At 40.0% G+C, this 15,525-nt stretch overlaps 1 protein-coding gene across 1 annotated transcript in view; it reads right to left on the reverse strand.

The window, feature by feature from the left end:
• The window catches only part of ARHGAP28 (Rho GTPase activating protein 28), a 74,999-nt gene extending 62,437 nt beyond the window's left edge, over positions 1 to 12,562 (reverse strand). The window contains exon 1 of the mRNA XM_002193403.7: positions 12,317 to 12,562. Coding sequence (XP_002193439.3) covers positions 12,317 to 12,447 — 131 coding nt within the window. The 5' untranslated portion in view covers positions 12,448 to 12,562. The remainder of the gene's footprint in view (positions 1 to 12,316) is intronic.
• Between the last annotated feature and the right edge of the window lie 2,963 nt (positions 12,563 to 15,525).

The raw sequence follows: 15,525 nt of genomic DNA on the forward strand, positions 1-15,525 counted from the left end.
ATGGCTATAATCAGAACCAATTTGATTATTTATTTTTAGAAGATACAACATCACCTGCAAAAACCAAAATACCTTCCCCGTTCTTAAAATCTACAGGACTCATTCCAAAACCACAAGACTAACTCAGCAAAGGTCAAAAGTAATACCAAAAGCACACAGAATATCACAGGTAGAGGAAAAAAAAAATCCCATAATTAACACTTACAGAATTTCTTAAAATCTAGCTATGTCTTTCAAGCTGCTGGCCAGAGGACAGCGGTGCATGAGGCAGAGACACAAACAGTACATCCTTTGTTACCTGTTCACAAAACTGTTTGAAGTCCACTAAAAAGCAAGCTCCTCTTACAAAATGACAGATAAGATGAAGGAAAAACACATACATGATTTTGCATAATCTCTTTTGCTTTCTGCACAGCAATTCCCATGAAGATTGCAATGTAGAATTTTTTTTCTGTTAGTATTGCTCACTTTGAGTTTTTATAGCTGCTTGGAGATCTGCATCATTGTATTTGATTTCAGCTAATCAAGCATACGAATGAACAGGAATGCAGACACACAGCACTGTAAAAAACACAGAAGGAAGTTTTTTCAAACAAAATCCCTTTATTAGGCAGTGGTTCCAGTGATGCAATCAGAATAGGAAGGAAAGTCTGCGTTGCTTCATTGTTTTGTTTGGATTTTGGGGTCCACTGCTAACTTGTGATAATAGTTCCATTTGTAAGTATATTTCTCTGAGTGCAATCCAAAAAAGTGACTGTGATGAATCTAAAAGGAAAAATATCCCATTGAACTTGCTAAGTTTTTCCATCATGACTTACCATTACAGAATTGCCTCACTCAATTATCTTTCCTGTGTAGCTCAGTGGTTTTTGGCTAAATTCATTGTTTTTCATCAAAGTCCAGAAAAATGCACAAAGTGAGTACAATAGAAATGCAATTAAAGAGAAATTCAATAATTGATTCATCCCCATGTGGAATTTAGGAGTTCCTAAACAAAAGAATAGAGTGAATAGGATAAATGACAAAAAAGAATCACAACATGTATTGAAGATACAGTCAGTCTCAGAATGCTGACACAGGACATTTAGATCTTCAGAGGCAAGCCCAAAGCCTACTGTCACGAGGAGAAGTTCTAGGTCCGACTTTCAGTGTGGTGAGATGTCAATTACATTTGTAATCCAAAGTCTTGACTATGTCTAGCCTCCACAGTTCAACAATTAAAACAAACATGTACTCTTCTGAGTGACTTATCTGATTAGCCCACCACAGCACCTAACTCTAAAAAGGATTTTCCTGGTGTCATGAACAGAGCACTATGTTTCTCCAGCTTTAGATATCATAGTTTAAGTATGAGAAAGGGCAGAAATGTCAGCTCAGCTAAAGAGGAATTTTCCTTATGTCTCCCAAACATGAAATGCAGAACAGCAGTCTTGCAAAGTCAGCAAACTCTTTTCATCAAATATGAAATCGATATAGAAGATTAAGAGGTTTCCTTCCCTTCTGTAAGAATATGTCACTCCTCTCACTGTACCTAAGGATGTGTAGTTAATTGTTTATACCTCAGATAACCCATCGCTTTCAAGTGATCTTCAGAAGATGTTAAATTTGGTCTGCTATAACCACATTACAGAGCATTACTAATTTTACAGGTAGTTAAAAATTATGGAAAGGTGGTATTAAGTTTTAGCTAACTATAGATCATAGAAAAGTACAGAAAAATAAACACTGAGCTTATTATCTTCAGCTATACCAGTTGCTTAAGTATACTGATGTCAGTGAGTGTTTTAAGACCCTGCAAAGATGGCCAAAGCCATAAATATATGTTTTTTCTAAAGATACCAAAAAACTCTTCCCACTGCCTATGATTTTCCTGGTTTTTTTTTTCTGGTATCTGGTGCAAACTGATGTACTTAATTTCAAAGATTAATCCCATACTAAGTTTAGGTTTATTTGAAGTCTTCAAGATTGCCTATCAAATGTTGTTACTATGTCCAGTGAATTGACAGGATATGGCTATTTGTGGGCTTTAGGGTAGCCCGGCAGGTATGCATCATGTCAGAATTTGGGTCATTCCTATTGTTGCACAGCCTGAGGTCCCCCTGGTTTGTATGAAATATATAATCTATTGCAGTGATGGAAACTCATCACCAATAGTCTCAAAGGAGGTAACTTAATCTAGCCATCCACTCCACTGATATAATTAGGAATGCACTTTGCCAGCCTTTGAGGGTTTAACTACAGCTGGCTGGGTTCAAGGCAGTCTCAGAAACCATTCTGTTCTTAGTAACACCATCTACTTCACAAAATTACAGACATACTTTCAGCAGATATACCCAGCTGACTGCTGAACGACGTTTTTCCACCCACTTTTGCAGTGGTCAGTGTCTTTTTCAGCATAACTGAAGCACTGGATCAATGCCATGAAATGATTCAGAAACCAAAGGCTGAACTGAAAGCTCAAGAATAAAGGCTATAAACCTTATTTACAGTGTTTGAATGTGGCTCAATGCAGTTTCTGAACATCATCATATTTCTGATCCAGCTGATGAAATTTAATTAGCAAGGAGATTCTAATGGATATTCAGATGCTGACTGGCCTCAGTCTTGTTTAAGAAATAAAAGGTTTTCAAGCTCTATTCTTCCAGAAAATCAGAACTCTACTCTTCAGATGGATTACCTAAAAAATCTAACCTCATAAAAATGTAAAATCTTCTTTAAATTTATTCATCAGAACTACCGCTGGATCCCTGCTGTACCCTTGATTGTTCTGCTGCAGTCTACAGGGATTCAGATGATGAATACTTTCATATTGTTGTCAATAAACTTTTCTAAGTGAGTATCACAAGCAGCACTCCTTTTTCATGTGCTTTTCCCTTGTAGGAATCTGATTTGCACAAAAGAACAAGATATTCTGCTATGGTTCAGGTAAGTTGGATAAAGCTTCCCTTCCAGGCTGCAAAGCATTTGAGTAAATTGCAGTGTAACTTTACACCTGTTTATGTACCTAAACCTGAAAATACCCAACCTAACCTATTAATCAGCAGAGTGGCCTGTTTAGAAAAAACACATAACTTTTTTTTTTCTTTTTTTTTTCCCTTATCAGTCCTGAAGCATTAGTTTAAACACTTTGAATTCCAGCCTTCAAGTTTCCTACAGCCGTGTCAGTGGGACGGACATGGGTTTCCCAGGGCCAGCAGCCAGCAGCTGAGGTAGTGCGTCACCATGGCTGTTTTTCGGCTTGGGCAAAACTCTGTGCAAACGTGGCCCTACAGCTCCTGGACACAGGCAGAGGGAGCTCAGATTTGCTTGGAGCCACCCCATGAAAGTATGTTCTGAATTCCTGTGTGCAGTCATTTCGTGGCAATCTTGATATGCACTAAAGCCACGCATTTATTATCTTGCTGTTAAACCACATGATGTCAGACTGAATCTCTTCGGTTTTATTTTTTCTTTTCATTGCTTTATTTGGTTCTTTTTTGCCTGTAATGCAGATTTTCAGCAGAATACAGACATCACAGCTGGGCCTAAATACTAATAAAAAAGGCCTAAGAGATGGAGTCCATTAAGGATGAAATGCATTTTGACCACACAAAATAGCTGCAGAATCAAAGTCTCTTCCAAAAATGTGGTGTGCTTCCTAAATACAGAACATGGAGGTCCTATACAATGAAGAAAGCTCTTCAAAAATTGACATAGGTTGTCTTGTTTGTTTATTTTTAATTGGTACTCATTGTCAGAGGCAACAGATGGTTTGAACAAATATGCTTGAAGAAAATTCCAGTTAATATTTGACTTGTAGGACAAGTAATTCTAATGTTTACCATATACTCTGAATTGTTAATAACATGTGGGTAACCATAAACCTTATGGGCTTGCATCTATGGGCTTGCATATATTCTACAAACACAGGTAAGTTAGAATAAATGAATACTTCCAGAAAATTCAAATTACCAGTAATGTTAAAATTCTCATGTGTTAATTGCTTTACTAATTGAAAGAAAGAAGGAGGGAAGAAAGCAAACAAACAAGGCGGCAACAAAGAATTGCAGCAGATCACAGGGCCTTACAGTGAAATACATCCTCTGAGTGGAAGATGTAAGAAAGACTCATATGAGGCAGACACTATTGTTTCAGCAGGTGACAAAAGATTCCCAAGTACTTAAAAAATCCCTTTCCTTTTCTTGGAAGGCTGTCCTAGCTTCCTTCTTTGCACCCTCTCTCCAAAAGTGAGCACTTGCAATTTAAAATCCCTGCTGCAGCTTGAGTACCAGGGCTTCCCTTGCCTCTGTTCATCAAGATAAACTTTCTGCTTCCATTCACCTCCTTGCACATGCATGACCTGGGCACCATCTGGCCCACAAATGGCCAAAAAAGCTGAGCCTGAAAAACATCTTCGCAGAATGCCCTAGGCCCCCATGCTCCATGTTTCACCTGTATTTACAGCAAAGATTTTACAATCATCTCTGATACATCCAGACAAATATTTAGAACTCAGGTTTTCAAAATATTTGAGTAACAGAGGGAAGTAGTGCATAAAGAAGACAGGCCTAGTCACTGTTACATTTTAATTATCTAAGACTTCATACGGATGCCCTGTTCTGCAAGAATACTGTTAAAAGTGTCAGCCTGACTTGAGACAGGAGATAGCACAATCAAATCATGCCCTGTAAGCAAAATTATTGATAAAAATATATGAGTTCTAATTACTTGATTCAATTTCCACTAAATTCAGAGGTAAAACCTCTATTACTATGCCTAAGTGTCCTTTAACTCAGTCCATATGTACAAACAAGACTCATACCCCTCTTGATGTTTCACTGCCTGATTTATTATTGATGTTTTATTAAATCAGAATGAAGAAAAGGACTAGTTCATGTTGGCTTGAATGCTATCCAGTTCTTGCTCTTATACCAAGGTTAATCTTAAAAAGGATCTATCATTCTCACTTCTAAATTCCCTCTTGACCACTAGGTATGATAATCACTGGGCCAGAAAACAAGATTGGATGACATTTTGTTCTGAGTTTTCATTAGCCAGAGAAAGAGAAACTGATGTTGAGGAGGCTCTCCACTGACATACCTATATTTTGCATTGATTAACTCGGTCTGGCTATCTGCAGGCTCTGCAGGGACATAGTTAGCAAAGAACCTACAATTCCATGAGTCAAATTCAGGCCTTTTTGCATTTATCATGCCCTTCCCAAGTCTGAGCATTAGAAAACTAGGGTTTTTTTTTAATTAGCTCTAGTAAAATATGAAGTCTTACAGCTCTAGAGCTTCTTCCATCTCTGGCAGAAATTATGTGAGTGACCTGGTGGCTGATGTCCTGAGGTTTCATTCACAGGTGCTTAAAACACAGTTCCCTGGCTTGTCTCTTGCTTTACTTGTCTTTCATCTGACAAATGATGTCAACACAGATGTACTTCTACATCTGATACTTCTTCTCCATATATACTTGTTCTCCTCCTGTCTCTCTCTGGTAGGGTTCTCCTACCCTCCACAAAAAGCCTTATGGTCATTATCTTGCTCCTTATCTGGTCAGAGGACCTTCTGCACCAAGAAATTTTTAAAAAGGTTGTGTAGCCCTCACGTAGAAATTAACAGCAACAACTAGTAGGAGAGATTTCTGTCTCTCCTTTGTTCAGCTGCCCTCTGCCTAAGCATCCAACATAAGTCCATCCTAAACTGGACAATTTTATGCATCTGAAAATCCTGCAGAGCTACAGTAGCTGAGTATTACACAGCATCCCAAATAAGACAACATAACTGCCTTTAAACGAACAAGCTGATAAAAGACTCCCTGCTCCAGTGTTTATTTCACTCAGAGACTCTGACAGTGTCTGGAAAGTTAAGATACGGCAGGGGAAAAAATGAATTACAGAAATGAGGGATCCCTCACAGATCATCAATCTTTTCCTTGCATTAATTACAAGGGATGCCAACTCAAGCACTTTTGTTGATCTCTGCTGAAATAATCCTTCAGGGTAATAGAGCACTTTTTTTCAAACAGCCTGTCATTTAAACCATTTCATGTTTTGATTTCAAAATCTCTACTTAATGCCATTCCAAACCCCATGTGTTTGTTGGGATTGAGGCCCAGCTGTAAATTTCCCCACCACAAAACAACATTTATGAGTTCTTTCTTTTCTGACTCCAGATCCTTTTATTTCCACACAAGGATGCAAATCAGGTAATGCACCTAGGAATGTGGTCCTTCTCCTGTCCTCCTTTGCTCCCCTCTTCTTCCCACCCCAGTGAAACACGACACACCCCCTTGTATTTTATTTTTGTCTTTCTGTTCTGAGTCCCTAGCACTCAGACAGAACTTGGAATACCAGGGTGGTATAAGTTGATTTTCACTGAAAAAGCAAGTAGGAGGCAGGAAAAGGGGGGCCAAAATTCTAGGTAGGATGCTTAGCTTCAGTCACCACCTTGGGATGGGACTCTGGGTTCTGTTCTCTGGGTACCTCTCCTGTGCTCTTTGAATGCACCCACCATGGTGGTACCTGAAGGCTGCACAGAGCATGGTCCTGCCCCTCTGGCAGATGTGCTGCCAGCTGGGCCGCCTCTGCTCAGCTGGAGCTGAGCAATGCAGTGGGCCAAATGGCTGCTCTACTGTGGTCAGCTGAAATCCAGGATGTTAGTTTGACTGTTTGCTGTGGATACCCCACACTATTTCAGGATGTGATTCTATATTTGTACAGCACTAACCAGATGCTTTTCAGATTGTGCTCGAGGTAAGTACTTTTACTAGTACTCCACAGTTGTGTCTTGCAGTTGCCACCTCTACACATTTTCCACACATTTGCACTGAATTATTATGATCTCCTGTGCAGAAGTAACACTAAGGTTGTGGATTCCTGGCAGTTTGTTATGCCAGTGATGTCAAGCTGCCAGATGCAATCTGAACATGTCTGTGTAGGGCATGCAGGGCTCTCAGGTCCTACTCTTTTTTTTTTTTTTTTTTTTTTTTTTTGCAGGCAGCTCCAGCACTCATGTAATCAGAGATAAGTGACTTAGTTAAAAATGAATGGGGCAGCTGGCTAAATGCTCAACCCAACAAAATGATCAAAGGGACAGTGCCAGATGTTTTTCATTAGCTCTACATATGGAGGTACCAGGGAGAGCAGCAGGAGCACCAAACTAAAAAGAAACCAGAGAAGCCAACTCTAGTTTCAACCACAACATGAGGAGCTGGCTATAAATACTACATTCCTCAGAGTGGCTCCCAGAGGACAAGGATATTTCTAAAACCTACAGGAAAAGTGTGTCTACTATTGTCTGACTTATTTATATTCATCCTCCTGGTAAGTATTTTATTAAGAATTATTACTCTTAGCATCTATAAAAATATACTTTAAAAATCATATTTTAGAAAGCTTCTTTAAGTTGTAACAAGGTTATTTTTTTCCATAATTTTTTTTTGGTGCAACTGGTGCCAATGTTGTTTTTTCCTAGGCTACTGATTTCTGGGATTTTCTTTATCACATTTAGTACATGTAAAATTTTTAAATTCATAGCTTTCGAGTCCAAGTTACTGCAAAAGGCTCAAGTCATGTCAAGATCTACTGTGGAAAAGGAGCCAGATTTTTATTTTTGCCTTCTGGGAAAGTTTATGATAAGGTGAGATAAACATCCAAAATAGTTAAGGTTGTTTATCCTGCATCACCAAGAAGACATTCTTGACATCACTTGTATACAACTGAGCAGGGGAGCTGCTCAATCAGCACTGACAGAAATCCAACCCAGATCACCTGGCCCCAGGGCTTACAGACCTTACTTCAGTGAGATAAAATCTGCTTCTGTTGGGAAAAAACCTGAGCTGTTCACATAGCTCCTCCTGTCACAAGACAAATTTTGGTCCATAAAGACTCCTCCTGCGTTGTATTTCTTTCAGGGAATTATTTCAGGACACTTAAACTCACCTTGACATATATCTGTAGTATCTTGGGGCTTGCAAGGAGGAATGAATCCTACAAAACAATCTGGTGTCATGCTTGTCCAGTGTAATGACTCGACTACCAGCTTCAACTCTGGAAGTCTTAGACTTGGAGAGCAGGTAACTCAATCCACACAGTATTTTTCAACCAATAGAGAAAATATTCTTATTCTTTTTTGACTCTTTGGTTTAGTGATGTCTGCCTGAAAGTCAACCCTCTGACAGTAGGAGGGAGACATGCTGAATGCAAAGAGATTGGGAAGGCATTTCTCTGAAACAACTGGAAGTACCAGACTTGCAGTGGACTCTTGGCTGTGTTGATCAGTAGTGCTGACATATACTTTGACATCTTACCTATGTAAGGTAAAGCAAGCTCCTAGGTTTGGTAGTATATATATGCTGCTGTTTGTATGATTATTGATTGAAAAGGTTACTCCATGTATAAAAAACTTAATGTGCACTTTAAAAGCTGCTCTCACACCATTCTGCAGAAACAAACCCTATGAACATGCTTTTTCTTTCCCCTAATTCTTATTTTATGCTCATGTAAGTGACAGCCACTTATTGCAGTGAAAATGTGATTTGCAGTAGAGGATGAGTTCTTTGGTGGTAGATGTGCTGGTAGCAAACAGAGGAACACACTAATTATTATACTGGAGTGAAGGAAAGCTGGAGCATGACTCATTTAGGAATGCTTTGTCTTCCCCTAATTGCATAATTACCTTAGAGAGCTCTCTGACCATTTGGCATAAAGGTCACGCCTGTTTCCTCTGAGCACGGGAGTTATTCCTGTGCTACTCCTAACAGGATAGAAAGGGGATGTGAGAAAGACATATGGCCATGGTCCAACTTTTCCTCTATATAACCCAGGAACAGTATTTGTGCACAACTACAAAGTCCTTCATTCTCTGAAATGAGAAAGCCAAAGTTGACCATCAAGTAACATGAATCAGCACTTTCACCTTTGCACTAAGACAGGATCTGTATTGACAGGGATAGTGTGATATTCTGGATTCTTTGGTGCTGGTACTTGTGACATCTATTTTCTAATAAACAGGATTTAAAAAGAGTTATGAGGTTGCCACAAGAATAGGAGTCTTTCCCATTATACTCGTATGCTGTAAAGCTAGCTTGACTTGCAAGCAAACAAAACAGAGATCTCCCCAACACCTCATTCTCACAAGCAATAAATAAAAAAAAAAGATACAAGTACTATAAATGCTTATAAAATGCACATAAAAGCAGACGGTAAGCTAAGGAAAGAGACCTTAATATCCCATGAGAAAATGGAAAATGAACTTGCTAGTTATATTAGCATTAAAGGAAGGTTTGTCTGGAGAATTCTTCTGGAACTCTAAGATACTCAACAGTGCAGTTTTCAGGGCTCACCCCAGCTCATGTATAGAACTGATTAAATAAGTCTGCAAGATGCAAAAAACAGAAAAACATATAATTGAACTATATGGATAATTGAAGTAAAGATATTTAAGTCTTTAGTCCCTCTGATGAACTCTTGTTCTGGAGGAAGGCTGGAATCTGTGGTCCCTTTCTTAGCCACTTTATTGATGTTACCCAGTGCCATATCTGGAAGCTAGAATTCTCCTTTGCAAACTGGTGATGTCATCACTATGCAGTCAAACTTTCATCCCACTCTCCTCTTCATTATTTCTATGAATTTTCCATCCTTCACTGCACACTGATCCATTCTCCATTCAAAGCAATTTAAGAAAATTTTCTCCTGTTGTCCTTACAGCCCACTAGCTACTATCCCCTAACTTATTATGGGGTATATACCCACTGGGCTTAGAAATAGAAAGACTTGCAGCTGCTACACTTCATGCTGACCCTGATGCTGGCAGCGTGTTTTAGAAATGCACACAGGATGCCAGCCTGGTTGGCCCTGTGAGAGTTGTGCATGAATATGAATCCAAGTGGCCCGATGCATCTGTTAGTGTAACCTTTTGTGTACACTGGCTTCTCAGCTGTGTGTCTGGATTGTCAAGACTATTTAAGATTACTTATTTGTTTAGGGGCTCATGATGGTTACTTTCCGTCTTTTTTTATCAGTGTCTTTTTTTGACAGTAGGGAGTGGTGCAGTTAATTGCTGGCTGAGGCTGCATTAGATTCCACTTTTTGTGAGAAAACTCTGATCAGAGGGTTTCCAAAGGGAAAGTTTCTGCAAGAGAAAAGAGCTGGAAGACAACTCCACGCCTGACTCTGGTGAGTGGAGCTATTCTAATACAATGAGTGCATCACACTAAAGCAAGCAAAATGTTATGACAAGAGAAAGGAAAATGAAGTATCTTGATTCCTAAACTGAGAGAGAATGGGTCAGCAGTTTACCACAATAAAGGCTAATATCCAAGACAGATTATATTCTCATGGATAAACATCTCAAACACAGACTGCTTTAGAGCTACATGTAACTTAAGCAGCTAACTTCAGGCTCTGGGTCCCAACTGTTTTTGTTATCAAACAAGAAAAGGGTGACACCTCTGCTCTGTTCATGCTTTTTTGAATAATTTTCCTGAAGAGTTAAGGAGTTAACATGCCATAGTGTGGGTAGCTGCCATAAGGATCAAGAAACACCAGACAGAACCTATAATAAAAGCTCTTGCATTAGGATGGTGGCAGAGGAAACTATACAAAAAATGCAGTCCAGGAAAGAGTTCTTAGAAGATGAAGTAGGGATTAAGCCAGAGCCTGTTTTACCATTTGTTAAAACACTCAGTGTATTTGCCTTCATGGGTTCTGCATTCCAGAGGACTTCATGCTGGGTTAATAAAATCATTCTCTCGAACAGGCTTTGGAAATTCAGATAGCCACTGACTGCCCATATGGCATATGCTATTAGACAGCTGTGGGAAGTTGAGGACAAGAAAGGGGAGACATCACCAAAATCTTATGGATATGTAGACATAGAGAGAGACACATGGCTTTGCCTCATAGCAGGAGCTTCCAAAATACGTTCCTCATCAAAATGTCAGGATCCGCTTTAGTTTTTCTTTACAGGAACTGTAATTGGCACTTCTGCTTTTTGTAGGTGATATGCATGTGGTTTGTGTGCGATTTAAACCCTCAGACACTCTGAGGTTAAGTTTCAAGTGCATTTTAAAACAATCAGCACGCTTACAAGAAAAACAGCAAAACACCACAATTCTGTTGCTCACAAACTTAAAGGGAGATTGAGTTTATGCTCTTTCTAAGGGAAGAGCACAGAGAAAAAAACTACATGTTTCTCTGTAACCCAATGCCAAACCACTGCTCTCTGTTTTGAGTAGCAAATGCCATTCTTACTGCGTCTAAAAGCCCAGACTCCGTTTCTTTTCTCAACATGTAATTGTGTATTTTGGTACTGCTCTCAAACAGCAATTTACCAGAACAAAGGAGTTATCTTTATGGGACAGCCAGGGAAACACACAAAGAACAGGAAGATGCAGCTAATCTAAATAATGACATTGAAAACAAAATAGCTATTGGGCTATAAATAAACAATACGAAGTAAATATAATTCTTTTTATTAAGAGAAGACACAGACTTAATTCATAAGGATAATGTTATCTGCTGTTTCCTCAGACTTTAGTTCTTATTTTTTTCAGTCAAGCCATAGCAAGACTTGCTACTTTCTTCAACTTTTTACAGTGTGAACTTTTATATCACTTCTTTTGGAGAAAGTTGCAAAACACAGATATGTATGTTTAGGAGTAAGATGAGACTTTCTAAAATAGTGAAACTGCTCAAACCACTTGTTTTTGAATTGTGCAAATACATGCATTCTTACAAGGCAGGAAGGTAAATATACACACGACTGCATTAATTAAGACAATACTTAGTTTCCTGCAACACAAGGGAATTTTCGTATCTAGACAAAATCTTTAGCGATGCAGTTTCCCATTGTGTGTACGTGGGTGTGCAAAGCAAAGCAGCAACCTCAATTTCACACAGAAAAGCACAAGGGTTGGTTCTGACCCGGCGAGTGAACGGAGAAGGAATTAAATAATCCTCTAAACCAAAGCCAGAATCAACTTTCTGAGTGCCAAGCTCAGCCGGTCCCACCACCTCACTTTTTGTCAATACAGTCCTGAGCGATCTGAGCAGAAGCCTGACCCACGTGCCTTTTTTCGCAGGGACTGTCTTGTTGAGTATCCTGGGCAGGAAACTGGTTTGATCTGTCGATTTACAAGATTTAAAACACGCACTCATGTTTCCCCCTCCCAGCGCCAACCTGCACCCCTGGGCTGAATCGCCTCCCCGGCGCAGACACGCAATGAGCGAAGCGCTCTCGAGTGTCCGAGCGCTCAGGCTGACACAGGACACACATCCAGGACACACATCCAGCGCGGGCCATGCCACCGCTCCCCACCCCTCAGGCTTTACCTGCTGGTGGGCGAATGGCTGGGGGGGATGTCCTGTACGAAGCTCTGCTCCATGCCCGGGATCCTGGCCGGGCTGTGGGGATGGTAGGCTGTCAGCACCACGCTGCCCGTGTCCTTCATCTCCATGGTCATAGGCACATGTCGGCCGCGCTGCTGGCGACACCGGCGGGAGGGCGAGTGGCCCTGTCACACCATGGCCCGGCCGGCCCGGCGGCCGCCCGCCACTGCCGGCTGTCAGGAGAGCTGTGGCACCGAGACACGGCTCCTCTCCCTGTCGGCGAAGCTGAATTAGCATAAATTCAAAAACACCGCCCACAAAACAACCCACGGGGAAGTTACTACATTCCTAGGAAAAGAGAAACCTGAGATAATCCTGCCGTTCTGCACGGGACACTTCCTGCCCGAACACTTCCCCCCCGAATAGTTCTCTTACTTTGTTTTGTTTTGTTTTGTTTTGTTTTGTTTCCTTTTTAAAAGCAATTTCGCACTACTCCTCCTGTTCCTGAATTAGTGTTATCTAAGTGAAACGATCTGGTGGACAGCACTACTCAAACACACAAACACATGGTTTGCTGGAGCAGGGAGTCATCCAAGGGATGCAGAAACCGAGCGGGATCTGCTCCGTTTAAATCACCAAGTAGCGGGAGCTGTGATTTCCTACATGCTGGATCATTTCCATGGCGAGGAACTGCACTTGCTGTCTCCTGAAAACAGATTAAGCTTTCATTTTGCCTGATATGGCTGTGTGCATAATTAGAAAAGCAGTGGAAAATGAGTGAATTATTCCTGTTCATCTGGAGCAATCCTGTAAATAAATACACACCAAGATGCTTGATATTTTTTCATGATTTAACTTGATCTCTCTGTGTTAATTTAAGTGCTTTTCACTCAAAAGGAGACAATCAAGAAGAACAATTAGGGTCTCATTCTGAAATAATACTCGGAGAAAACTCTGTAGGACAAAGTGAGAAAGTCTGTAAATCCCTTTATTTTCCTTTGCCACTCCTTCCGGGTTTGTTTGTTTGGTTTTTTGGTTTTTTTTTTTTTTTTAAAGATAAGTTTCTGATAAATACAAATTCCTGAAAACTACTGTCCTGCCTATGAAATCATGTCAAGGATGTTCCTATTTTACTCATTGGGCCACAGGTCTCTGAGCACCTTTTGAGCACAGTTGTGAAAGACCAACCTCCGTGCAGCTTTGGCACAGCTGCCAGCAGCATCCTGAGCGCAAGTTCACTCCAAAATGCTTGTTGGTCTCCTCTTTTGTGTCTCCCTTGGGTGAGGTTGCTCTCTCCAGCACTGCTATACAGTGCTATATTACACTGTCAGTCTCTCTGGTGAAGCAGCTCAGGTTTTTAATCATAAAATTATCTTCTCACCTCCACCTTCCCCTGAGCTGGGTACCCTGCCTGGAGGGACACAGTGGTTTCAGTCAAACACGTTGCTGCGACTCATGTAGGCAGTGCCCAAGTTAATTTTAAATTAGCCAGCATAGGACACTGATAAAGGTACACTTGGCAGCACTTCTTGCCAGACTCACCCAGGAAGCATAAATATTTGAATGTACAGAGCCTCTAAGCCTGCTCTTGCTACGCTGTTAAGATATCCTGGCTCAAATATTTTCGGGCCAGGTTGCCCAGGATAAAATCATGGCTGCTCACATGGCAGCGTGGACGCCTTCTAGGAGCTTCCATGCAGCCACGTACAGATGACAGAAATGAAGGAGAAGGCTCTGAGTAATCCCTGGAGGCAGCACTGGGACCATAGGCCGTGGCGCCACGAGTGATGGCTGGGGTGAATGCAATGACCAGTGTTCTGTGATTACTGGGGTATTCAGTCCTATCCTGGTTTTACATTTTCCTTACTAGACCAGAGGGTGAGAAATCCCCGTCTCTGACAAGGGGGAGTAATTGTTAATAGAACTTTATATTTGGCATAAATGCAAATAGATCTTTTGAATATTAATCAACCAATATGTATATATCAAACAGGATCTGAGAGCAAAAAATGATAAATATATGTTATAAAATATTTTCTGATACCCTTTAAGGATGTTCTTCACAATTTACTTGAAGAAATTAAACACCTGAAAAAGCACACATAGTGGAATGAGCGAAACACTATCAAAAAGGAAGTGGATGTCCTTTAGGAGATCAGGATGCTGACAAAATATTGGCTTAACTCCAGGAAAGCCTTTTTTCTCTCCTTTCTAAGCACTAGTCTTTTTGCAGTACCATCAGCCAAAAAGTGATGATTATGTATTTTAAGCTATGTATAGATAAAGCCCACAGTAGAAATGCAATATATTTTTAGTATTATTTTTATTTTCTCTTTCCATAATAGAACCCCTCAAACAGCAAAATTACTTAGAAAGTATACAGATACCATCTCAATAGAAAAATACATATAAATAAAGGAGGCCCACACTTATTAAATGGGATTTTCTCTCTAAGAAAAATAAACATGGAAGATTTTATTTGGAGATTAATAAAGTGCTGATGCACAATCTGGAGGCATATATAGAAATGGTAGACTATTTGGCACAAGTAGAAATAGATATTTTGAAAACTGATCAGCCAAAAGACATGTATCAAACCAAGAGCTAAAAATGTTTATATGCATAATTGCTCTTGGGGTTAGACATCTGCATATATTGAAACCCCAAAAATATGCTAAATCAACTAGACATACACATGAGCCTTTAAACAGAGTTTTAACTGGGCTAATGACAAGCCATAAGAAGAGTGTACAAGACAACATGAGCTGGACTCCAGCTCTGAGCAATTCTGTTCCCAATGGAGACGTTATTTTCCTGGTTTATAAAGAAACAAGTAGGAAAGTATTTTAATCCAACATGTTTGTGTTTCTGCAAGATTCCCTTGAATACTAGATTGTGAAATACTCAGGACTGTGACAGTTCTAATTGTTTTTTCAGATACTTAATAGCCTTCTAGACCTTTCAAATACTATGCAAATGGCATTTTAGTGAGAAGAAAATATTGTGAGGATCCTTTTGGTGGCAAGCAGTAAAGTGAAGGTGCAGTAAGAGAAGAGTCTGTGGCCCATAATCCCATGAGCAGCTGTCTTCGGTTTTGTAGGCAAGGGGCTTGTGCTTTCAAATTTTAAGTTGTGGTTCTGTCAAGGGGAGTGCTTTGTGCTTTCACACATTTGGCAAAATAATTAATAAAAAATAATTGTATAAGGATTAGT

This window comes from Taeniopygia guttata, chromosome 2, assembly GCF_048771995.1.
Source record: "Taeniopygia guttata chromosome 2, bTaeGut7.mat, whole genome shotgun sequence".
Classification (NCBI taxonomy): domain Eukaryota; kingdom Metazoa; phylum Chordata; class Aves; order Passeriformes; family Estrildidae; genus Taeniopygia; species Taeniopygia guttata.